The 25,391-nt window shown below is 33.0% G+C and overlaps 3 protein-coding genes, 1 non-coding gene and 1 pseudogene across 4 annotated transcripts; 2 read left to right on the top strand and 3 right to left on the bottom strand.

The window, feature by feature from the left end:
• Positions 1–323: 323 nt before the first annotated feature.
• Positions 324–2,678, bottom strand: LOC148206310 (pentatricopeptide repeat-containing protein At2g02980, chloroplastic-like). Its single transcript, XM_088104219.1, has one exon. The coding sequence runs from the start codon at positions 2,017–2,019 to the stop codon at positions 628–630; it is 1,392 nt and encodes a 463-aa protein (XP_087960345.1). The 5' UTR covers positions 2,020–2,678; the 3' UTR covers positions 324–627.
• A 2,070-nt stretch (positions 2,679–4,748) lies between these two features.
• On the bottom strand, positions 4,749–4,819 carry TRNAG-CCC (transfer RNA glycine (anticodon CCC)). Its single transcript has one exon. It is a non-coding gene; the product is annotated as a tRNA-Gly (tRNA).
• Positions 4,820–4,874: 55 nt separating this feature from the next.
• LOC124828123 (dephospho-CoA kinase) lies at positions 4,875–6,031 on the top strand. Its single transcript, XM_047301357.2, has 3 exons — positions 4,875–5,033; positions 5,108–5,253; positions 5,340–6,031. Exons 1-3 carry the CDS (start codon positions 4,926–4,928, stop codon positions 5,797–5,799), a joined length of 714 nt encoding a protein of 237 aa, XP_047157313.2. The 5' UTR covers positions 4,875–4,925; the 3' UTR covers positions 5,800–6,031.
• A 4,871-nt stretch (positions 6,032–10,902) lies between these two features.
• Positions 10,903–12,465, top strand: LOC124828124 (uncharacterized). The gene is made up of 3 exons (XM_047301358.2): positions 10,903–11,063; positions 11,183–11,258; positions 11,426–12,465. The coding sequence occupies exons 1-3, from the start codon at positions 11,010–11,012 to the stop codon at positions 12,193–12,195; spliced, it is 900 nt and encodes a 299-aa protein (XP_047157314.1). The 5' UTR covers positions 10,903–11,009; the 3' UTR covers positions 12,196–12,465.
• Positions 12,466–19,576: 7,111 nt separating this feature from the next.
• On the bottom strand, positions 19,577–22,249 carry LOC148206308 (uncharacterized; annotated as a pseudogene).
• Between the last annotated feature and the right edge of the window lie 3,142 nt (positions 22,250–25,391).

Genomic DNA, 25,391 nt, shown 5'->3' with positions numbered 1-25,391 from the left:
ACAAATATGTTAGAAATTTTATAATATATATATATATATCCAAATTCCCAAGAAACTACTCAGAAATGAAAGGAATAAGAATGAATGACTTGATGAATTGCTCAAAAATCTATGCCCTGTATAATGTTAGTTATAGTGATGGGGTTTTGTAAACTTATTCTGGCTCATCGACCATAAATGGCTGGCAATTTTCAGCTCAACAGCAGTAGGCCCTAAACAAGAATGCTGACCATATGTGCTTACTTTCCCTATGAAGTATATGCTTTCGACAGAAACATGGTTGGTCATTTTCTACCATCCTTGAACATCACAGACCAGTAATGTAGCCAAAATTACAGTACCAGCATCCTTAATCACTGACAAACAAGAAATACATGTTGAAGCACGGTGGGCCAAAACAGAAGTAATAACTGACTTGGAATTCTGTATGTTCAGAAATGACAAGTATTCCATCTTAAGTTGGATAAAAATGATAATAGACCAACATAGCTACTAAAAACCTCGCTCTTAAAAGCATGTGGCAAGAAGTTTGATTTCCTGGTTTGTTTGTATAGAAGTATCTCAAGGGGTTTGTCCTTGACACTAGACAGGAATATACCTTATGTTAAACACGACAATAGTTAGTTACTACGCTAAAAATTCGTTTACATGTCTTTGGTGTTCTACCTCCAGAGAACTACATCCCAAGTCCTTAGTCAGTTGTCTGTCCTTCATCACCCCTCTCACTTTCTCAACATCCCCCCATCTGCCCATTGCAGCATACATATTCGAGAGATGAACGTAATAAGTAGAGTTCTCCTGATCCAATTCAATGAGCTTTTCAGCAGCCAGCAGGCCCAACTCCAAGTCATCCTGAACTTTAGAACCAAATAACAACGATCCCCACATAGCTTTGGTGGGTCCAAAAGGCATGCGTCCCATGAACTCAACAGCTTCATGCAAACGCCCAGAACGCGCCAACACGTCAACCATACAAGCATAGTGTTTAACATTAGCGCAAAACCCATACCTCCCATCAACCAACAAACCAAAAATCTCCCTACCCTTGTCCACCAAACCCGAGTGACTGCACGCAGATAAAACCGCCAACAAAGTCACTTCATCCGCTCTAACACCCTCCTTCTCCATTCTGTTAAACCACCGAATCGCCTCTTGTCCACTCTTAGCCAAAGCTAACCCTTTTACAACAGCATTCCAAGTAAACACATTTTTTTCCTTCATACTCCAGAACACACTCAACCCATCCTCAACTCTCCCACATTTCCCATACATGTCAACCAAAGCCGTCCCCAGTATGACATCCAATTCCCAACCCCCCCTTTTTACAGCCCCATGTATCCACGCCCCCATTTCAACATTACCAGAGTGAGCGCAAGCATGCAAGGCGTTGATCATGGTGACCCTATTAGGCACAAAACCCGCATACTGCATTTGTTCAAACACAACCAAGGCATCATCATAGTTCCCAACGTTGTTGAACCCGGCGATCAACACGCTCCAGGAAACGACGTCTCTCTGAAGCATTTCATCGAACAGGCTGCGGCATAACCCCACTTGGCGGCTCGTGGCGTAGACGTCGAGGAGGGCGTTGGCAACGAAGAGGTCTTGGTGGTGGCCGAGTTTGAGGACGTGGGTGTGGACGCAGCGGGCTTGGGTGACGTGGCGGGCGTCGGAGAGGGCCTTGAAGAGAGGTGGGAAAGTGAAGTTGTTGGGGAGAACGTTGTTGCGGCGCATGTGGGCGTAGATTAAGAGAGGGGTGTGTGGGATTTGGGATTGGGAGAAGACTCTGATGAGGGTGTTGAAGATGTAAACATGGGGAGAAGGGAGGAGGGTGGTGAAGAGAAGAAGAGCGGAGTTTATAAGGCCGTGCGAATAGCACGCGCCGATGAAGTGCTCTGCGATTGTGGTGTTTGGATAGAGGTTACGGCGGATGAGTTGAGCATTTATCTGCCGAACTTGCTTCTGACTGTCACAAAAGTTCTGAAGAAGAAAAATCACACTCCTCACCCTGTCGTTCATCTCACTCTCACAACCCAATTCATGGTTAAAATTACCAGGGAAAGAAGGTTCTATAAATTTTTATGCTTAATTCTTATAATTAAGCAAAATGTTTAAATAAAAAAAAAGTGCGCATCCGGGGAATTGAACACCGGCCAGTACTGTGGGGAGGGTACTATGATACCACTACACCAAATGGGAAGGCTCATTTCTCTTCTTCTCTTTTTCTCTCGTCACTTCTCCTCTCTTCTCTTTCTGCTACTTCCCCTCTTTTTTTCCATTCTCGTTCTTTATTTTTCTTTTTTCGCAAATTTGAAATCATAGGGAGTAAGGGAGAAGAGCGGCGTGTGAGAGAACAATAATGCTCAAGAGAGAAACAGATTTAGGAATTTTGAGACTAGGGATTACGGTAAGTTATAGGAGAGAAAATTCGAGGAAAGAGATTTAATTTAGAGGCTACGAGCGTTCTTGGACGGGAGTTTGGTGGAACTTATAAAAGGGGACAAATTGTGTGAAGAAATGACCAATTTTAGGTATGAAAAACTCAACCTAAATGTGTCTGTTCGATGAATTTATATTCTTTTTTCGTGAACTTCGTAATAGTTTGAATATATAATATGTAAGTTGAGTTTGTAGAATATAATGCTTAAATATTTTAAAGTTCTTGAATTGAAATTGAGTTTGTAATTATTTCGTTTTGGTTGGGAATTTGATGCCGAGAACATGGTTGTGAATGCTCTATTTACGAAATTGGGTTCTGGGAATTTTACTGATATTAAATAGGGAAGCAAATGAGTGTACTTTGTGTTGTTTGATTAGGAAAAAGAAAAACGTTGGGGTTGTAATAAATTAACTTTGAGGGTTAAATAATTAAAAAGAATAAATTCTGGAAATTAAAAAGGTATAATGTATATATGTTAATATTAAGATACGAATGTTTGCTGTGACTAACTTTTGTTGAAACGTGGAGTGACATGGCAATATATTTGAATTGATTGTGATTAGGAACAAATCATGATTCGGTGATGAACAATGGGTGAATGCTGCGTATGTATTAGGATTGAGAAATTATGACGTTCGTGCTTATATAGTTTGAATTAGTATGGCCAGGTTCACTGTTAAAATCATGTCATCCTGTGAAAAATTCTGCTAATATTTTTCTAGCCCTTTATGATGGTTACAACTACTGAGAGATGGTTACTGCTACTGAGAGATGGTGATATCAGATATCCATATATACAGGTGATTTTCCCAGAGACTTTAATCTCTTCACCAAATTTTTGAGGCTTAACTATATAGTGAGTGTAGTCTGCAGTGTTTATGGATGAAATTTCTGCAGAGTCCTTGCTAAGTCTGTTTTTCTAATACCTTGTTTTTCCATCCAAAATATTTAATTACCTTTGTTAAATTATAAAATATAAAAATAACATCAAGTAAAGGATGGAGAAAGGAAATATACTTTTCTACACCAAATATGAAAATGACCTCATTGAGGGCAGAGACTTTTATTTTAGGTACATCTTGCATTTTGATCATCAATACTTAATTCTAGGCTACGCTAGGAATTAGGATCATCAAGATCAACCAAAATGTTTCTTTTAATTAGTTTTATCATCCTAGATCTTACTCCCCTTATCTTTATCTCAACCAGTCTTAAAATATATAGAGTCAGATTTTAGACCTCCTGCGATCTTAATAAGGCTTATTAAAACTAACCCTTGTGCTTGTGTCTTTTTCCAACTTTGTCTGACAAAAGCGTGAATGTAAATGCCCTGTATACAAGTTGGGAGGTACAGTACCAAGTAGGTTTATGTACTGTGAAACTGAGACTACAATTGTCATAGTAACATGTGTTGTCATAGTAATTGTCCTTATTGAGGTCATCTTATTGGAAGATTGATCATACTAATACACAATAACCAGGACTGCACTCATAGTTATGTAGCACAATTGGTAAAATATGTAGTAATCATGTTCCTGCATGAGTTCTGCATGTGTCATACTTTATGCAGTTATGGAAATGATAGAGTGAACCGATTGGTAGTTTTCAGTATGGGAATTTGATCACTGGTTTCTTAATTTCTTCAACATTTATGAGTAATATCTATATGACATATCTGATTTATACTACAGTCAAGGTTTTTTAAGGAACGAAAAAAATGAACTTTCTCAATCATGGCTGTTTTTCGAGACGAAGTTACTCTTCAAAACTTTCTCCCTTATTTAGTTTATTTGTATATGTTCGAGAGTGTTGTGCTACTTCAATTTTCACCAATAATTTAAGGGTTGATATTTACCTTTTCAATGAAGTCGATGGTTTTGCTGTCCGTTATCTTTCTTCCCTGCTGATCCTTGACATGAAATACTGCATTTCATTAGTCGAACAAGTTAGCTGCTGAACATCTGATTTGGGAAGAGAAGGCTTGGACACATGTTAGCATGACTATTGATATTGGATAGAAGTATGAGTTCTGCAGGTTTAAAAGCATGACACATTTAGCATCTAAAACTTAAATACGCAACTACACACAAGGATTCTAGTGTGAATAGAGAGAAAGATGACATCCATTTTGTTTGTAGTTGTGAAAGGATGTTAACCCATAGGGTTTTGGGGGTATTTAGTCTTTGAACTTCTTAATAAAAGATTTTTTTTTGGCCCTAATTCATACTTAAAATTACCAGGAAAAGAAGGTTCTATAAATTTTTATGCTTAATTCTTATAATTAAGCAAAATGTTTAAATAAAAAAATTGCGCATCCGGGGAATCGAACCCCGGTCAGTACCGTGGGAGGGTACTATGATACCACTACACCAGATGCGCTTGTTGGCTTCAGTGTTGAACAAAATGATATTTATTATATAGTAATGTTTAAAACTTAAAGTAATTTGTATTGTGTTGATTTTCGGAGTTGAGATTGATCGAGGGAATGAGGATCGTTGGGCTCACTGGTGGAATAGCATCTGGGAAGAGCACCGTTTCGAATCTGTTCAAGTCGCATGGTGTTCCCGTTGTAGATGCTGATGTCGTTGCTCGTGTAAGTTCCTCTTCTCTGTTTTTGATTTTGGAAAAAGAATACAATGGTCTGTGATTGTTTATTGGAATTTGCAGGAGGTGTTAAGGAAAGGGAGTGGTGGATGGAAGAAAGTGGTTGCGGCTTTCGGGGACGAAATTCTTCTCGAAAATGGAGAAGTGAATAGACCCAGGCTTGGCCAAATTGTTTTCTCCGACCCGGATAAGCGTCAATTTTTGAACCTGTATTTTCAATTTTCGTCTTGTTTGGTTCCATTTGAGTGTATTTTTGAATTATTGTTTTGAATTTAGGGTCATTGCAATGTTTTAGATTATTGGCTCCTTACATTGCGCGTGGGATATTTTGGGAGGTTTTGAAGCTATGGGCGAAGGGTTACAAGGTCATTGTTCTTGATGTGCCTTTGTTATTTGAAGCCAAGATGGACAAGTTCACGAAGCCCGTTATTGTTGTTTGGGTTGATCCCGAGACGCAGATTCAACGGCTCTTGGCCAGAGACAAGTCAGCGGAGGAGGAGGATGCTCGGAATAGGATCAATGCTCAAATGCCATTGGATGTGAAAAGGGGTAAAGCAGATATAGTTATAGATAACACTGGTTCGTTTGATGACTTGAGGCAGCATTTTCAGAAAGTTTATGTTGAGGTCTCAAAGCCATTGACATGGGCTGAGTTTTGGCGCTCCAGACAAGGAGTGTTCACCATTCTTGCTTCTGTCACCTCAGGTGTTGTTCTATTTATCAAGGCATTCGACAACCATACCAACACTTTATAGCTACTTGTGTTCTACACGTTATTTGTTAATACATTATATATATCCCTTTAAAACCCAAAACCTATGAGTTCTTTTCTGTAATGCTGCTGTTCAAAGATGAATAATTTAAATTTGAATATTCAGCTTAAAATTTTAAATAACTGGGAGATGAACCATTGTGTTATATCTCTTGTGTCTTGTTCTGTTTCTTTTTTGTTGTTGTTGGTTCGAAATGAGTATTATTGTTTGGTCATGAAGGCTTCTGAATTTTAAATATGTATTATGTTTGATTAGCGTCTGTCTCTGAACGCTTTGGTTCTCTGCCGAGTGTTGAAAATAGAGATGGAAACTTGTCTATGTTCTGTCTATTTAAACAGGTTCTGCTTTCATTTCTTGACCTCTTAGGATGAGAATTTTTCTGGCTTCATTATTTTGGCATCGACCTTGAGGGGAAATCATAAGTGGTGAATTGCAATTTTTTTAGATTTGCTGGTTAGATATTATGCTGTGATTGGTTTTGACACTAAATAAATCTCAGTCTAGGAAGTCCAAACATGGTAAAGATGATGCCGTTTAGCCTCAAATTTTGAAAAATGTTTCTTTCACCTCAAACTATCTCCTCAAAACACCAAGTTCCTGATTAAGGTCACTGTTTAGACGACCAAGATTGCTGCGGAGATGTTTAGAAAGTACTCTTTCTTCGAGGACTTTCTTGGTGACAAGGCTCTCGTAAGCCACGTTGAGGTTCCTTAGAGGAGGTACTACCCTCTTGGATAATTATGCTGTTTTCATCTTCAGCCACGGACATTGTATCTTTGAGATAAAAAACATTCCTAAGCAGTAAATTTTTCTCCTCAAGCATCTGACTTTTTTCTTTTATTTGTTCTTTGCAAATCTATCAATTCTGCATGCGGAGCCGCCACTTAGACTTAGGTGCACCGTCTCGTTTTTCTCCATTTTCCACTTCAGTCCTCACTTGCCTCATATTCTCTAGAAGTTCAACGTTCTCTTTCTGCAAAATTTCATTCTTCTAGCTCATGGTCTCAATCTCTTGTTCCATGATCTCTTTCTTTGACACTTTTTTTTCACCCAAGAACTTTTCTCAGATCGATGTTGCAGAAGGACCTACTGCTTTTCCTCTTGGCTTTTCACACAAGAACTTTTCAAGCCCTCAATGTTGTCTAAAATGTGCAGTGTTGGTGGTATTCCTCTTGCTTCATTTTCAAGCCCCACACACTTGATGAATATCCACTTTAAGCTTTCTAATTTCTTGTAATAAAAACTCTTCTTCCATCAGTTGCATAAAGTTTTCAATCTCCAACTCAGATAACTGTGTTAAAAAATCAAGATTTGGTACACTTCTTACTGTGACTACATCATAACTTTGATAAGGATTACTGCTTTTTTTCATTGGTCGATGGATTAAAGGTGAGATAGGAAATATTGATAATGGAAATCATATTTCACTTTTCCAAAAGCCTGTCAAAACCATTACCTAACATAAAGTGGAAGGTAACCTAGTGTCCATTATGATATCATGCTACATGTTGTATTGACAAGGATGTTTTTGTTCTTACATTGAATATCACGACTATATTCTTTACCAAAAGACTGCGTAGCGTCTAATATTCTATTTCTAATGATTAATGGTTTGAAATGGGTCTCCCACACTTAAGTGATAATCCATTGCCTGCTTTTACTAATTTTTACTTGAGGCACTACTTTCTATTTTGCATTTTGCTGTCACCTTTTCTCTCTTGGATGAGTTCAATGACACACATGCATACACCAGATAGATTTTGGACTGCGACTTGGGATTCATCTTTTAATTAGTTGTGTTTAGAATTGTAATGTAAATTATTGATTTTCCCTTTGCCATGGGAGATATCATTTAATATTTTCCATTCCTTACCTCTGAGGGAGTAGTTGTTTTGCATCTCCGACCTTTACTATTCAACCTTTCCACCGGTTGACTTTTCTTTTCATCCAAGGGGCAAGAATAACTATATGGCATCATATGGTATCGGTTACCCCCTTCTTGTTCTTGCTCTAATTTCTTTAGTGAAATCTGCCACGGAGACTGGCGATTTATGTCTAAAGTCTATACAAATTGATTATATCAAAATTAATAAATAATGTGACATATTACTGTTTAAATTATAATAACTTCTTAGTATATTAATTCAGGCTACCATCTAATGAAACTGATATTAACATCTTTATTGATTTTATACACAAGAGTTGATTGGTTCCTTGGACAGAAGTACATTTTCTCCTTAACGTTTTGTGCAGTCTGCCGGGATCTAGAGGAAGACGACATACCTGTTGCTCTACGTGGTAAGATTTTGGCTTGAAAATCCGAAATTTTCTCTGGCTGTATTTTGACCATTTGACCGATTCCAAATTAACATTTTGGCAAAGTGTTATTTAAGAATATAACAGTTTCTAGTCACTTTTTGGACTAATTGGACAAATTATTCAATTTATCTGTTTACATGTGCATTTAATAATCTGTTAGATGTCTCATCTTATGTAACCATGCTTAATTATTTGTTAGCTTGCTTGAAGTTGTTCTGAAAGAATGAATTCACTGGGAGTGGATTGGGGAAGTTGTTGGCAATGATTAAATGTCTGAATGGCTAGCAATTCACCTGAGTGGCCGCCGATGATCAAGGTTCCATGTTGAAAACAGTTCTTCCAGAAATTTGGAGTTTTGGTTTATTGCTTTTGCCACAAATCACGATGGTAAGAGTCAGCACAATCACAACCATCTGTTGCATAGCAAATTCTTCTGGTCTTTGATAGCAATGCTTGTTTGTGTGGGGTCACTATCCTTTATATTGATTAAAAGTATAATAGAAAAATGTTTCTTTGACTTTTTGAGCAAATAATGAAATTTTAATATTTAATTCTATATTATTTATCTTTATTTCTTTGCTCTGTATCCATACTGAAATAAGCATAAAGTTAATGGAAGAAGGAAGAAAACCCTGGTACTGTGATTGCTATAAGTAATTATTATGCGTTGAATCTATGAGACGTATAAGCCTAAGAGTAGGAAACATTGATAAATGGAGCCTGAAACTGAGAATGGGGTGGTAGAAATTATTGGATGGTATTTAAAACTTTTATTCAGATTCTCTAACGAATGGCCATGCTCTGAACAAGACGTACACTTTCCTGATTGCCTTCTTCAACAGTTCATGCCTTTAAAATATTTTCTCAAAAGTAATTATTCTTATATGATCTTTCTAAGGTGTAAAATAATTATATGTCTAGAAAGTAGAATTGTTAATAAAAATCCAAGAGAAATTCACTTATAGAAAATTATATGATTTGGTAACATTATAAAATGTACGAGTATAAATATGACTAAAATAATTGATTGAATGCTTTATCTATTGTCAATTTATATATAAGGACATTTGAAACTCTTGAATAAAGGCAAAGAAAATAGACTGTATAATTAAGTATTTCAAGTGTTCTAAGATAAGATAGTTGAAAGAGAAAGATTTTACATAAATTATTTTTAGTCTTGATTCTTACACAAACTGTTATTATGTATCAGAATAAATTTTCAAGTTGAGATATAAGTAGAAGGAAAATTCATCTCTCATTCGACTTTAAGACCTCATTTTTATTATTTGTTATGATTTTGTTTTTAAAAAACGTATTGATTATAAAATAAATTGTGTAATAATGTTGTCAACACAGTAGTTATAGTTGAAACTACTTTGACAACTGCTAGTAATGACCTGCATTGATTCATAGTATATTTAAATAAGTTTATGAGTCTAATTCAAATAAAATAAAATAAAATATCATATAACAAAAGAAAACTTATATATTTATTGTCTTAAAAAAAAATTTAATCATGTGAATCTTTTATAGGTAGATGAGATAATAATGTTATATCTTTCCAGAGAACAAGTTCCAAATAATTTCGATCACTTAGTTACATAAATCATTACAAAAGTTTGAGTTAAAATTTGTTATCTTATGTTAACTTTGCTTATGAAGTTGATAAAAAAAAAAAAAACTAAGATAGCCCTAGTGAGTAATCTTGGTTAAGGGTGTGGTTAGCTTAGCTATGTGAAGCTTCTAGCATGGAGACAATGAGTGGTAGACCCGTTATCGTGTGGGTTGCAGTCCCAGTGAGCTCTGCTTTTGGGATCAGAAAATGAGCGGTACTAAAAGTGATGAAGCCCTTTAAACCGTCTGATATGACAGATAAGACGTAAAAAAAATGATGCAAAGGACCACCTACACTACACCACACTACATCTGTTTTACATACTCTGCTCCTTACAACTTCAAACGTATAATAAACCAATCCAACTTATCACAACCTTAATCCCATCATAAAATATTCCACAACTTGAATTTTTGCCTCCTTTGACGCCACTTTTCCCACATGAAAACATGATATACCTGTACTGAACAATATCCTCCTTCTGCATCACGTGAAAAAATCACGTGACTTTGCTGATGTGTCATCACCATAATGCTTATCTCTGCCTGTGTTAAAGGTGACATGGCTTCCGCACCAAATGAAATGAGTGCTCTGATTCCTTTTTTTTGTAATAAATAAATGAGTGTTTGATAGTGTTTTTTTTTCAACATTTCTATCATTGAGTAAAGTTTCACGTTAGATTAGATTCACTGAATAAACAATGGCCAGTGCCAATCAATGACATCACTGTAACATTTAACCCAAAAATTATCAGTATATCAATAACACTGTCTCGGTTACCACATAATACATTAAAGTTCTGTATTTTGAAAATAGTCGTGACCATTTATAATATACAGGTGCATGAAAACTTTACTTTTTTTTAAATTGGACTTTTTAATATTATATTAAAAATCGATTATAATTTATTCTAACGAAATTTATATAAATATATTGTTTTTACTCGGTATCATAACACGTCTATTAATGTCTAATTATACGTTCAAATCTTAAAAAAAAGTTTGCAATATTTAATCTAATTTGAATTAATCAGATGTCTAATATAATGTTTTAAAGGCTAAGAAAAAGATAAATGTGAAAATAATGTGATAAGAATGTTTGAGTGTGAAAGAGTTTCCCTGAAGGATGATTTATTTAAGTCCCCCTTGCTGCATGTTCCTTACTTCCTTTGGGCACCAACAAACACATAGACACATCCACTTAGATCAACTTTCCTCATCCCTTGATTTCCACTCCACCAAGGTACCAAACCTACCAAATGGCAGCAAAGCCTGCAGAAGAACCTCCTCATGGAGAAACTCTCAAGTACCAGGTGATTCATCATTTTCTCTTTTGAGTTTGCATGTGCATATCCAGTTATTTCTCTCTATCTATCACTTTTTCTTCTCATCAACTTCATCCAAATTTCCAATTTCTCCATTCATTTTACAGACGTGGGTTCTCAAAGTATTGATCCACTGCGAAGGCTGCAAAAAGAGAGTCAAGAAAATTCTTCAAGGAATCGATGGTATCTTTAATACTTCTTTTGTACATACATCATCCCTTTTATTATACAGATATATCTCATCTTCAAACTTTGTAGGTCTTGATGATATAATGATTATCTTAACATGGAAGTAACTAATGATGTGTTGGAAGAAAAGAAATACTGATTATATGTTTATAATGGTATAGGGGTTTATAAAACAGAGGTGGATTCTCTGCAGCACAAGGTTACGGTCACTGGTAACGTGGACGCCGAGACTCTCATCAAGAGGCTTTCAAGGTCAGGGAGGCTAGTGGAGCTTTGGCCAGAGAAACCAGCTGAGAAGAAAGATAATAAAAAGTCGGGAAAATCCAATAAGGGTGGTGATATCAACAAGGAGAAGGAAAACCAAAAGAATGGTGAACCAGGTGCTGATGCTGGTTCAAACGAGGGTTCTAAAGATGGTGCCGGTGATGGTGAAGATTCCGAGAAAGAAGAACACGGTGATGAATGTGAGGAGGGAGGTGGTGGTGGTGGTGGTGGCGGTGGTGAAGGTGGCAAAAAGAAGAAAAAGAAAAAGAAGAAGAAGAACAACGGGGAAAACGGTGGTTCTGCATCTGTTCCTCCTAAGAATGGAGAAATTAGTAAAGTTGATGCATCGGTGGCTTCAAATTTGGGGACTTCAATGGCTGCGAAGGATCTTGTTAACCCTCCAATTCAGCATGCCTACCCTTATCCACATGTGTATTATTCACCTCCTCCTGCTCCTCCAGCTTATGGATTAAGCTATAACACAGCATATCCTATCTCAAGTGCTTCATATTATGTCGGGGCACCCATCATGCCCATGCATGCTTACGCCACTCCATACTCTAGACTGCCACCACCTCCTCCACCGTCCGATCCGATCAAGCACTATGGTGCAGATGATGATGATGAGGATGAGTACGGAGGTGGTGGATATTGCTCCATCATGTGACAGTGAAGTACTTGCTATAACTAGTGTTATTTATTACTTATCAGTGATAAAACTAGTTTAAATTTTGTAACATGTTCAACCAAATTAGAAATTAACTACGGTGTTCGATGCTTTGTCTCTGCTTCCTTTTTCTTTAACCTTGTTAAGAGTACAGCTTTTGTGGTTTCCTTGTAATGCTCTGCAATTTGTAGGTCCTGAAATCTTCATTTCCCTCTCTATCATATGTGTAAAGTATCTTTATAAGTAGCAGCTTTTCTTTTTCTCTTTTCATGTTTCATTGCTGACTAGTTACATGCTGGTAAATGGTTTTGCTAATTCTCATGCATGTTAATAAATAATTACTTCATACAATGCTTCATCCACTTCTGCAAAGCGATTCTCTACTTGGTTAAAACTGTTTATCTTTTGCTTTATCGTTTTTTGGCCTTTTGGAGGTATATATGGTAGTAGCATCGCACTTCCAAGGGATCTAAAGCTTGTTTCTATAGTTGTTGCCACGGCTTCTACTTTTTCCTCCTTTCTCTCAATACAGGGAACATGCTCAGCACCCGATCAATTAAGATAAAAGAAAAACAAATATCTTTTTCACAACTAAATTTTTTATATTCATTTCATCCTTTTTTTTTTTACTTTTTTTTTCCCCTTTCTTAAAAAAAATACAAATGTTTACATTTTATAACCATCTTATTCTTATATCATGTATAAAATAAATATAAAAATGTGTCATGGATCATTACTCTAAAATAAAACACCTCTATTTTTTTATTCACAATAATCTAATAGAGTAAAAAAAATCTTACATTATATAAAAACAAAGTTAAACATTATACGTATATAAAAAAATTATTATCTTAAAATCAATAAAAACAATTAGAATTCAAGTATGAGTCCAAGTCCCACATTAGATAAAAATGAGAAAATAGAACACAATATAAAGATAAAAGACTCATTAATCCATAACTTTAAAATTTTGGATAAAAAATGATGTCAATTCTTTGTGGTTGAGTTCATATCTCATTGGTATTATGTTTTTCCAACTAAGATATATTTAGCAACAATAATATAATCATGTCATATATGTATATAATGTTTTTAACCTTACCAATTTGGAGAAGAGTGATTGAATGGATTTGAAGGTAACTTTTTTGTTGTTTATTTGAGTGGATTTGGAGGTAAGTGAGAGTGGATTTAGAAGTAAATTTTTTTAATTTGTCACATCAATCAAATCCTACACTAATTCTCACAAACTTTACTTCCAAATTCACTATCATTTACTTCCAAATCCACTCAAATAAACAACAAAAAAATTTACCTTTAAATCCTCTCAAATTCATTCAATCACTCTCCCTCAAATCCATTCAAGTGAACAAAGCCTTAAAAAAGAAAATTCCCATCAAATTTCTGGCCTTTTTCTTTTTCTATCATAGGGAAAATGCATGTTTTCGGTGTTTCACTTGTGCAGGTTTTGCTTAGGTTTGGAGAGACGAGAATAGGCTTCAGTTAAGCAAAAAATCAATACTCTTGAAGCTGGCTATTTTTCTCCAATTTGTTACTTAACCAATAAGGAAAGTATCACATTAAGAAAAGTGGCACTCTTTTGTCTCATCATCCATTCATTAATCTCAATTTGTGCTGGCTGGACCCAATTGAGTTAGATAAATCACTATCAGTGAGTATAAAAGTACCTTTTTTACACCTAATTCTCTCAATTTGCGTAATAATACTATAAATTAAGCAGCGTTTGAGCTATTTAGGTGAATACGTTAAACAGTTACTTTATGTGATTCTCAAGATTCAAGCTAATTACTGTAATCAAAAGTAGAATATTCACAAGATTATACCTCTTCTTTCACACTGATCGCATAGTCATGTCAGAAAAAGTTTGAGAGTTTATATAACATTTTTGTGCTGTCAAAGTATCACCATATATAAGCATCCAAAATAAGTTTGATAATCTGCAACCCCACAATCCCTTCCAGAAAGCCCCACGAAGCTAATTGTGTGATTGATTGTAATTGAGACTAATTATTGTGTCAAAGAAAGAAAAGTTAATATTAGCATAGTATGATATGAAATTATGCACATTAAACGACAAATTTACTAGAGTTCACTGTTTTAACTGTCGTTTTTTGATGGATCTTCTGGATTATTAATTACCAGAATTTACGACAAAGCATATCCAAAAGTTCTGTTCTGTGTAGACTTTAGGTGCAAAGACGGAGGAGTGACATGATTTATAGGGTCCATGGTTGAGTTTATCGAGAAGAAGATTATATGTGAATTACACAAATACTATTTGAATTAATTATATAAGAAATTGATATTATATTTTATCCAAAATTTTAATATAATATGTTCAACTTTTCTCATTTCTATCAAATATATTACTTAGACTCACTTAAATTTTCAACACTCTTTTACCTGAATATAGAAAATTCCCAATTTTGTAAAAATGGTTTTCTAATACTGTTACGATGTATTCAATAATCCCATTATTTTTTCAACTTTTTACAGTATCTTTTAAATTCCAAAGCGGTTGAATTGTATATTATCTTAATGAACTTGTAACCACACTCGTGCATTAATAAAACAAATGTGAAAGTTTGAAGAGAATAATACTATTTTTTGACTCTTTTGTATACTTGATTTACATGTACAGAAGAAAAGACTGTTATCTGATAATAAACATGCGTGAAGGATAAATGATTAAAATTTGGTTGTAGTAAATCATAATTTATAACTATATATAAAAACTTGTCTAGTCTTGAATATGAGAAAAAAAATACTAATCATGCTAATTAAAAAAGTTAGTTAACAACATTAATTGCACTAACTTTATGTTAAAAGTAATCACTTTTCTTAAGTTATCTTTCCTTCAAATTTGATAAAAAAAAAAGGGGATCATTGAAGATAAAACCTCAATTATTTGTATTTGAAATTGATATTAGCACAACATTTTGCTTATATGTATGATCAGATAAAATATTACATGAAATGTTTGTTTTTATTTGTGTTGTTTATTAGTCAATATTATAAATTTAAGGATTGAATAGAAATGAAAAAGTTAAATATTATATAATAAATAAGATTTATAAATCTATTCTTTTAAGACTTTTTTTTAAAAGTGATATTAATATAGTTGGACTCTAATAATTTCTTCCTAAAAAATCTTTTCTAGAAAAAAACCATCAAATTTTAATTTTATTTTAGTATCATAGAATGACATTAAATCTTTATAAATTAAAACAATTTGATAAAGAACAAAACAAACAATTTATATGATAGTGTCAGCAAATATGTCCTAATGAAAACAGCTTATGAAATAAATAAATAAATAAATATATATATATATATATATATATGAAAAGAGAAGAGAAAGAAAATCTATGTATTTTAATGATGATAAAAGTAAATCTAAGAATTCAAAAGATATTGAAAAATTTATAGTTTAGTTTTAAGCTTTCCTAATAAGTCTTTCATATTTGTGTATAAAACTTAGTTTAAAGAGATACAAAACAGTCTAACACAAACTTACCTAGAAAAGACTTAAAAGTTCAAAAACATGATAATTGATATTAACTAAAGTGGTAATTAATTATTCAAACAATTTCAAATTTTTGGAAAAGGTTTTTTGATAATCGATTATCACATAGAGAAAATAGAAAAATAGTGACAGAAACAGACTCTTTAGTTTTTTAACCTAATTTTTAAAAATAAGAGTTTATATATTTTACTTAAACTTAGTTTCAAAAATAACTTTTCATTTAAGAGGTTTAGAGTTGTGTTGCCAAAGAAACTCTTCATATTTTGTGAAAAGAGACTTTGTAAGACCTAGTGAGAGTAGAGCAAGAACTTTCAGTAAGTATGTCTTAAATGATTAAGTGTTGTTGTTGTTAGAAAAAGTTGTCATCCTTTGTGTCTTTTAAATGAGGTGTTTTCATTTATTGTGTGATTCAATAATCGTGTTATTCGTCTTTGTGATGGTAAATTATGATTATTTTTATTGATGGTTAATTCCTTCTCAGATATATTAATAATTATAAAGTCTTTTAATCCGAACTAGTATAAAATTATATGTGCAAATATCTCTTTTCTTATTTTCTTTGTCTTTATTATTATTATTTAAAAGGAATAACTTATAAATTGAACAGTCAATTTATAAAAAGGGAAAAATTTAAAAAAACACAATTTTATTAAAAAAACTAATTTACCATCTCTTAATCTTTTATTCATAAGCTAATATTTCACTACCCGATTCTAACAAACTTAAATCATTTGCAACATAAAACTTTAAGGTTTAATGCCTATGAATATTTATTTTTCTTATATGTCAGTTAACTTTTTTATTTCTATTTAATATAAAATTTTAAAGTCATACGTATTTGGATTTTTAAGAATATTCTTCACATGAGCTTTTACCAAAATAGGACGTACTTGTCATTGATTAGCATAAAGACAAATTTGAATCTAATACTAATATTAATTATTATGGCTATAATAAACTGAGATAATGATTATATTTGATATGAGTTATCAATATAAAAGACTTAACATGATTTCTAACATAAAAATTTAATATTCAATGTTTATGGGTTTTTAATTTTTATATATCACTTAATTTTTTTATTTTTATTTAATATAAGACTATCAATTTTAAGATTCCTTAAAAAAATAGAAATTGTTAACATTGATATGTTAGAGTGTCATAACTAACAATTTAATAAACTCGTGAAATTTCTTGAAATATTCAAAGAACTTCTGAAAATGTTGAGCAATTTGATAAAGATAAGCTCCTCCAATCACTCGATGTTGATGGTAGAAAATTACATTTGTTCTTTTGAGGTTTGAGAAAAACCCTGTGAATTGTGGGATGCATGATTGCTATGTGTTCTCTTGAGAAAACGTGCAACGACAGAGTCACATAATTGCCACTTTCTTTTAATAAAGATTTTGAAAAAATTTAAACAATAGAATGAGAAAACCATTGATAGTAATGACCTCTTGATTAGTGGTCAGTCGCTATTTGTTTGGCATGCTTCTTTCTACTTGAAGACTGGTTTATAATAATTGTTGGTTGAACATAAACGATAAATGTTCGAAAGGACAACAAAAAAAGGTAGTGCTGAGAATAAAAGTTACGTGTGACGGGACGAGATATGTCGGACAATTTATCAGAAAGGAAAACTTTAAAGCCCTTTCATCAAATCTCTTAATTATAAAGGTATACTTGTTTTTAGGTTTAATTGATTTGGAGTCTCTATTTATGTACATTGTGTCAATTAGATCCATATATTTTGAAATAGTTTAATTGGATCTTTATTTATGAAAAATTAATCAATAAAGTTTGTGCCGTTAAATTCTTTGGATGATGTTAAAAGTGTTGTCTGGTGACTAGGTGAGGTGGCATTTGATAGAAACGTGACACATAAAATTGATTTTTAATTTTAAAAAAGAGTGCGAATAAAGCAATTACTCTTGAAAATTAGATTGGAAAAGAAGATGGAAAAGAAAACAGAGAGACAAATCGAAAGGGTAGCTTGGAAGAAAGGGATTGTGCAGTTTTGGTTTGGAAAATGCATGAACAGAGAGTTGAAAAGGAGGGAATGAGGTTTATAGGTGGATTGAGAAACAACATGCATTGCACACACCATACAACCATTGCGTTTTCTCTTTCCCTTTCTTTATTTTCTCTTGTTGGTTGGGTCGGTGCAATACAAAAACTTTATCATAAAACCGATTTCTTCTTCTTCTTTTTTTTTCTGTTTACAAGGCAGAACTATTTCCTATTATCTATCAAAACCTTCAAATCCATTAGATTCAACCTCTTAATTCATCCTTCCAATTCCCTAATTTCCTTTTGGTCATGCAAGTCCTGACCTAGCCATCAGAACCTTGGTAGCCACCGCGTAACACCTCCACCAAATCCTGCAAAACAGAAAAATCAAACCAGTCCCAATCCATGGCAACCATGGCAGAACACGAACCCTAATCGCGGACAATCCCAAATCGCCATCTTCCACCATCACCATTCATGTTCTGGGAAGTAACCATGGAAGTAACCATCATCCACGAACCAATTGTCGTCGCTCACCACCATCAACAACCATCACCGCCGTTGGTCGAGGGGTCCTTTTCGGTGCAACACGCCATAGCTTCCGGCCTTGAGCTTTCCAACCTGGTCATCCAATGAACCATCTTCTGCTTGGATCGTGTTCGGTGCAAATGAGTGGTTCATCGGAGTTGTTCTTAACCCACGAACCCTATTTTTCCCAATTTCGTACACACCCAATATCTGATCCTAATACCTTTTAATTTGATTTCCAGAAATAACATTAATGTTATGTGTTTTTATTACATTTACCATATTTTAAAATTTTTTTAAATTAAAAATCAATTAAGTCCACGTAATGATGACGTCTTTATGTGTCACGTGATTATGAAATGTCACCTCACCATGTCACCAGACAACACATTTAACGTCGTCCACAAAATTTAACGGTAGGAGTTTTATTGATTCAATTTTACGTAAAAAAAAGAACTCAATTGAACTCTTCCAAAATACGAAGACCTAATTAACGAAAATATGCACAAATAACTATGAACAATTAAACTTTGTTTTTATTAAAAAAACAAAAGCTAACGTATATTCTATATATCAAAGGATAGGATCTGATATCCTAATACAGTAGAAGTAAGTTAACTCATATATTTATACAATTTCAATTACATATGTACGTAGTTAGTGAATTCAAATATATAAAATTACTAATTATATTGTGACAAAAAAAGAGACCACATCAAATAATTTTAACAAAAATGTTATTAAACCTTTTAATTTTTATTCAATATTATATTAAAACGTTTGAATTTTTAATACTGTAATAAAACTACCTATATTTCTTAAAAATGTTTTTAGGATGCGAAGATTAATTTTATTGCAAGGACTGTAGGAAATGATTAAAAAGGTTTGGTAAAAAAATTCTATTCGAGAAGTCCTTGAAAAAATTACTTGAAACGTATTAAAATCTTTATTATATATATAATTGTTTTTATCAAAACTGTAAAAAGAATTATCAAAATATCAACATACTTCTGAAAATTGTAAAACAAAAAAAATAAACTTAATTTAGTAAAATTGTTTTTCTTGATCTTAAAAAAAAATCATCCTAATTCAACATTCCTAGACTTATTTATATAATTTAAATATCTTGATTGATTACCATGCAACTTTTTTTAAGAAAATCTTTCGAAATCCTAACCCAAATTTATGTTTTATGAAAAGATTGTCATTAGACTATAATATATATGGAATAATTTCATATTAAATTATATTTTGTAAAAATTGATTTTATATTTAGTTATATGACTCAAAAATTAATTTATATTAACTTATAAAACAAAAACGAAGTGAATACATCCTATCAATTTCAAAATTGAGACTACATACATCGTAGACCCATCTCAAACTTTCCCTCAAACTTCCCAGTGAAGAAGAACAGACAAACCACAAGCGCAGGGAATGAATAGCACACCCTACAAAACATTACTCACCACAAAAATTTACATTGCGCTTCTGTTTGAACCTTTTGCACAGGAAAAGCAACCATTAGCATAAAGCAAGAAATTCTGTAGAATTTTACCACCAACTTCGATCAAACTGTGATGAAATTGTGAAGAACGTTTTGGTGCTTCAAGGCCACTACAGCCATCCACGCGGACCGACAGTGGGATTTAACTAGTTCTTCCAAGGCTTTTTCAGTTGACTACTCTCCGAATGCATCCCATTCTGCGGCTGAATATTTTTTTTCTCACTGGTGTCTGGTGTATGATGGACAGGTATGAAGCCTCCTTCTGTGTTTTTGGTGGCGTCCTGGTGAAACCTGGAAGTGTAACTGTTTAGCATGTCAATCAGCACTCATTTCAATGTGTTTTTGATCACTGGGGAGAAAAAAGTTGTCCAAAGATGATACTTCCACAGTAAAAGTAAGGATACGAGAAATCGAGCAAACCTGCTGCAGAAGATTTGCAGGGCGACAAGGTAGGGCTTTTCAGTTGTGGCTGAAAAAGTAGAGAGTCCTCTTTATTTTGCATCTTGTTGTACATGTGTTCATCTTGTGAATCACCAAAAGCTGACGAGTCACGGACCTGGGATCTCCTTCTGCTTTTCTTGGCTGATTTAAATAAAGGCCCACAGAAATTTTACAAAGTAAAATACAAACTGAAAATCAAAGAACATGGTTGTCTTGCAAATCTGAGTCTAAATTCCACGTTGATAGAAATGAGAAAAAATTTAGGAGAAAGTAGAATACTACATAACGATAAAAGGTCGTGGATGATAAAATAGAACACCCGTATAAAGATGAAAGGTTTTGATAAAAAGTGATGTAAATTCTTTATATAATTAATCTGATATCTGTATTGATGTTTGTATCTCCCGTGATCCTTTCCTTGGCAAAGGTACTCTAATGGTAAAAAACAAAAATAGAAACTATAAACACGGTTTAACCTTACTTCCACTACCGTTATTGAAACAACTTGAATCACCATTGACCAATTTGATATTACACTTTCACACTAAACTGAAACCACTGCCTAATAGTGCTAATTTTATACTAACAAATGAATAATATCTCTTAATATATAAAATGAATTTGTACATACAATTAAGAAATAGGAAAGAAAATCCTCGTCCAAAGTTTAAGGAAAGTTGACTAACCTGCGTAAATGACTAAGGAATCTCATCTTATGCATCCTCTCCAACAAGGACACGAGTGATCCACAAAATAATGCCAATGTTCCAATTTATATAGTCGTGTGCTTATCTTAAGCATCAACAACAAAATAGGAATGTTGGTGGAGATAAAATAAACAAACATACCTGAAGAATCATAATCACAGGCAAAATCCTTATAGCCCACTCAACAAATTGAGCAGTGCTTGTGTCCACTGATCCATCTTCAGTCAAGACAAGCTTGTGGACCACCCAGAACCACAACCAGCTCCAACTACTGCAACGAAAGTCAGCAGAAATATTGCCAACTGCTGTTGACATAGCTTAAGTTAAAGGTTGAAAGATCCTCATATTTGACAATTTATACATTGGAAAAATATAACTAACTACCCAACATATAACATCTTCTACATCCAGTGTCTCTTTTATTTTCATTAGTTTTTCTCTTCTGAACGAGAGATAAAAATGAGATCAATATAACTTGAAATTTTAGCAAGAGATGAGGAATCTTACTTGGAAGAAATGGGAAAAGATTGCATACCATGGGTTCATAAATTTGGACATCTAAGATCAATATACAAAATGATCGAAAATTAATAACGATGTTACTCAAAGTACAAGTGATATACTTAAATGAAGAAAAACATTGTGGGTTATCATACTATTGTACATTAGGCCATACTCTCTGATAATGTATGTTATTCCAATTGCCATTGCAGTGCAATAATGAAATGCCAATGACTTGCTTATGAAGGACGCCAGACTCATCAGAATAATGCCCAGCGTTAATGATACAATACGATATGCAAAAAATTCTGCAAAGGGAGTCTGGATGTTACTGTCCTTAAAACGAGATCAACAGAACTTCAAGAAACTGCAACTCATGGTCATTCTCATAACATACACAACATATACATTAGGATTTATTTTCCGCCTCTTTCTAAAGTAGATTTTGAATAGAGGAAAAAAAAAACCATTTCCCCACAAATAAGGTGAAATAAACATACACACAAGAACACTTACATTCTATGACAGAAACCTCAAAATTTTCCAGTGTGGAACCACTAGTCCTTATGTCTAATATCTTGTGGTCAAAAGGAAACATTGATCGAGTCCCATAACCCTTTGCAACCTTCTCCCACTGGCTATGCGGGCACATCCCAGCTACAAGAGAGACATTCCTGAACATACAGAAATGTCTTAAATCAATAACACTAATTACTTTTCCAATTCAACTTCGACAGAGGACAAGTAGTTGTAAAGCAAAGTGATAGTCCTTGCATGACCAAATGCACAATGCATAAAATGAATGATTGTCATCATGTTCACTCAGTAATACAATAACTACACTCAATCCCACAAATGAAATAAGTATTTGTCATGATATGTGCTCTTCTTTTGCTTTTCTATCTTGTTTTTCGCACTTTTTTACTGTACTGTATTGTCTTCTAATAAATGATTAATTCATTACTGAATAGAAGCACGTAATTTTTCTTGTTAATAAAAATTCTGCATATTGACAGCCTAAAGAAATTAGCATAACATCTCATCAATATGTCAAGGAGTTGGCAGAATCTATTAACATAAAGATGTTTGATAGCATAGTTCGTGAAGCAGTTGAAGAAATTAGAGTGTCTGCCTCATCCCTTGTAAGTTTAATAATTCCTACTTCAAGATATCAGTGACGACACAATATACATAGTGAACTTCAAAGCCACCTAATATGCTAGCTTTCAGACGAAGCCCCTTGTAGCTGTAGCATGATGAAATGATGATAATGACATAGCTACATATTTAGCACTAAATGCTTAGTGATATTTCTTCCTCTGGTTTATAATGGGATCTGTTGGAACAAAAATACCTGATATTTTATTCTCAGTAGCTAGTCTATATATGTTACTGACGAAGAGCATGGTTCTCTTGAAGATTTTATGGTTTTGATTATGTTACAAGAAGAAGAACTTAAAAAATTTGTATTGCATTTATTTAAAAGCATTTCTGTAGAATAAATTAATAGGAATAATTTTGTTGATGTAAATACTTAGAAGTTTTCCATTTTAGAGAAATCTTCCACAGATAATCGATTATTTCGTATAATAATCACAAGTTTAATTAAAGAAGAGTTGTTCGTGCAAATAATCAATTATTTTTTCGGTAATCAATTATCACTTTTTGAAAATTCCATAATGGACACAAATAATTGATTATCACTTATGATAATAGATTATCACTGACAGTTGAGATATGTCTTTTCAGTTTCTGACCCTGCACGAACCTGGGCTTATAAATAGAGGTTTTCACAGCTCTTACTAAGGTAACTTTTCATTTGAGAGTATTAGAGTTGTGTGCTTAAGGGAAGTGTGAGTGAAAAGGAGTCTAAGTCACCTGAGAAAACAGATACATTCTGAGGAAGTTGTCGAGTGTAGAGATATTCAAATCAAGTCTTGTGAATATGAGAAGTTTGCGCTTAGTATGTCTAAGGTCAAAGCGGTTCTCTTCAAGTTGATTGAGCAAATTCTTCCGTTCGTTTGTCGAAGGAAAATATTTTTTGTTGTTTATCTTTATTCATTGAATATAATTGTAATAACAATATTTTAGTGAAAAAATTAATCACTATTTAAAGTGATTAACGATTGGACGTACAATCTTCTAATTCGAATCAGAAAAAAAAATTTGTGTTGATTTTCTTTAACTCTATTTCTTTAGCACTTAAACTATTTGATAAAAGTCTTAAAAAGAAAATCATGATTTTAAAAAGAATTATTAACACGCTTTCCACTCTTTAAAACCCTTTTCGCTGCCCGAGACACTGGTATCAATAGTCTATTTAAGGCCTATATTTACAACCATCAATTTTTTTTTAGGCATGACTCTAATTTTTAATCTCAGGTTGAAGTAGAAAACATGACTTCTAGGATGGCGGGCTGTCATCGAGGTGGATTTGCTCTCTATAAACTGATGGTGGACAACAGAAAGATTACTTGATGGAAGTTTGTCGCGCTCACAGTTTTCAAGCATGGTGTTGCAAATTGTACTACATGTCTTAAAAAACATTATCATACAAAATTTTCCTACTATCATTTAATATTCAACAAATGAGAGAAACTGAACTCTTCACACGCCCTTATCATACAAAAAGAACATCATTAAATTTAACAACTAAATAACAATCTCTAATAAAAATAACAAGACAGAACATACTTGTTTTGTCTTGCTGCTGTGTTCCCTCCTGGTCAGTTGGTGCTTTTTACATTCATTTCATTATTTCAAAGATTCCATTTCCATCAAGAACATCAACACTAAAATAGTCATAAAACAGGTAGTTGATTTTCTTTGGATGCTTTGTGAACCATGTGATGACACTATAGATGTAAGCTTCTTTTTATGAAATTTTGTAAGAGACACCAGAAAAAACTTGCACTACTAAGTAATTAATAGGATTTATATAAGAAATTAAAACATCGTCGTTAACTTAAAATGAGTCTTTTTATTTATATATTATTCATCTGATTTGTTTTTATCGATTTTTGAATTTTTAGGTTTTTTCATTTGATTCTTTTTTATGTTTCATTGACTTTTTGTTTAAATGTATGGGTAGTCTTTAAAAATGTATAGTTTTATTAAAATTTATAATCCTTATATTTAACAAAACTAACGTAGTTTTGTTTCGTGCTAAAGATTGGACCGTGATTCACGTTTTTATGTACTCCGTGTGTGAATTTGAACGGTGTTTGAAGAATATGTTATTGAAATGCAGTTCCCATAGAAATTTGCATTTCAAATGTCAACGTTGATAATTTTTATGTTGAAGTTTTTCAAAGAGAAATCGATGACCAAGAGCAAAAGTGGCTAACTTCATCACTGAAAATGACAGACTATTTGATTCATATAACTAATTATGTAAAAAGGTAAAATTTTAAAACACAAATACTTTCTTCATCTTAGTACAAATTATTTTTTGAGAATATTTAGAAACGTTTAATTACATAGTATAATTTGTCAAAGAGTATATTTGATACTTTTGTAGTATTTTTTTTTCAAAATGTATTGTTTTACTTGATAAATTTCATTGAAAAATAAAAACAATCTTATGAAATTACTTAAAAGGAAAAATACATGTGAGAAGGCCGAACAAATCTCGATTTTACCGTATTAGTTTATCAATGCAACCACCAACAATCGCGCACACAAATCAAGTTTTAAATCTCATTGTTAAAAATATTTAAGACTAAAGATTTTAAACTTAGGCCTTTCAGTGACTCGGGAAGATGACAAATTTTTTATTAAAGTTATTTAGTTAGTTTGAGGAGAGAATGAAGAATTCTTCTAATGTTACAACAGAAATAATAATTTATTGGATATTATTATTATTATTATTATTATTATTATTATTATTATTATTATTATTGTAAATTAGTTTTAAAAACATGTAATTCGTGTCATTATATTTTTTCAAAAAAATAAT

This window comes from Vigna umbellata, chromosome 1 (genome assembly GCF_029865625.1).
Source record: "Vigna umbellata cultivar VRB3 chromosome 1, Vumbellata_1.0, whole genome shotgun sequence".
Taxonomy (NCBI): domain Eukaryota; kingdom Viridiplantae; phylum Streptophyta; class Magnoliopsida; order Fabales; family Fabaceae; genus Vigna; species Vigna umbellata.
The sequence above is the reverse complement of the archived record's forward strand: the minus strand, read 5'-3'. Positions and strand labels throughout refer to the sequence as shown.

Excerpts from the sequence above, each read along its gene's own strand:
- LOC124828124 (XM_047301358.2), top strand. The coding sequence starts at position 11,010 with ATGGCAGCAAAGCCTGCAGAAGAACCTCCTCATGGAGAAACTCTCAAG. Across the intron at positions 11,064-11,182 it reads GAGAAACTCTCAAGTACCAG|ACGTGGGTTCTCAAAGTATT; the intron begins GTGATTCATCAT and ends TTCATTTTACAG. Across the intron at positions 11,259-11,425 it reads AATTCTTCAAGGAATCGATG|GGGTTTATAAAACAGAGGTG; the intron begins GTATCTTTAATA and ends ATAATGGTATAG.
- LOC148206310 (XM_088104219.1), bottom strand. The coding sequence starts at position 2,019 with ATGAACGACAGGGTGAGGAGTGTGATTTTTCTTCTTCAGAACTTTTGT.
- LOC124828123 (XM_047301357.2), top strand. The coding sequence starts at position 4,926 with ATGAGGATCGTTGGGCTCACTGGTGGAATAGCATCTGGGAAGAGCACC. Across the intron at positions 5,034-5,107 it reads ATGCTGATGTCGTTGCTCGT|GAGGTGTTAAGGAAAGGGAG; the intron begins GTAAGTTCCTCT and ends TGGAATTTGCAG. Across the intron at positions 5,254-5,339 it reads AAGCGTCAATTTTTGAACCT|ATTATTGGCTCCTTACATTG; the intron begins GTATTTTCAATT and ends GCAATGTTTTAG.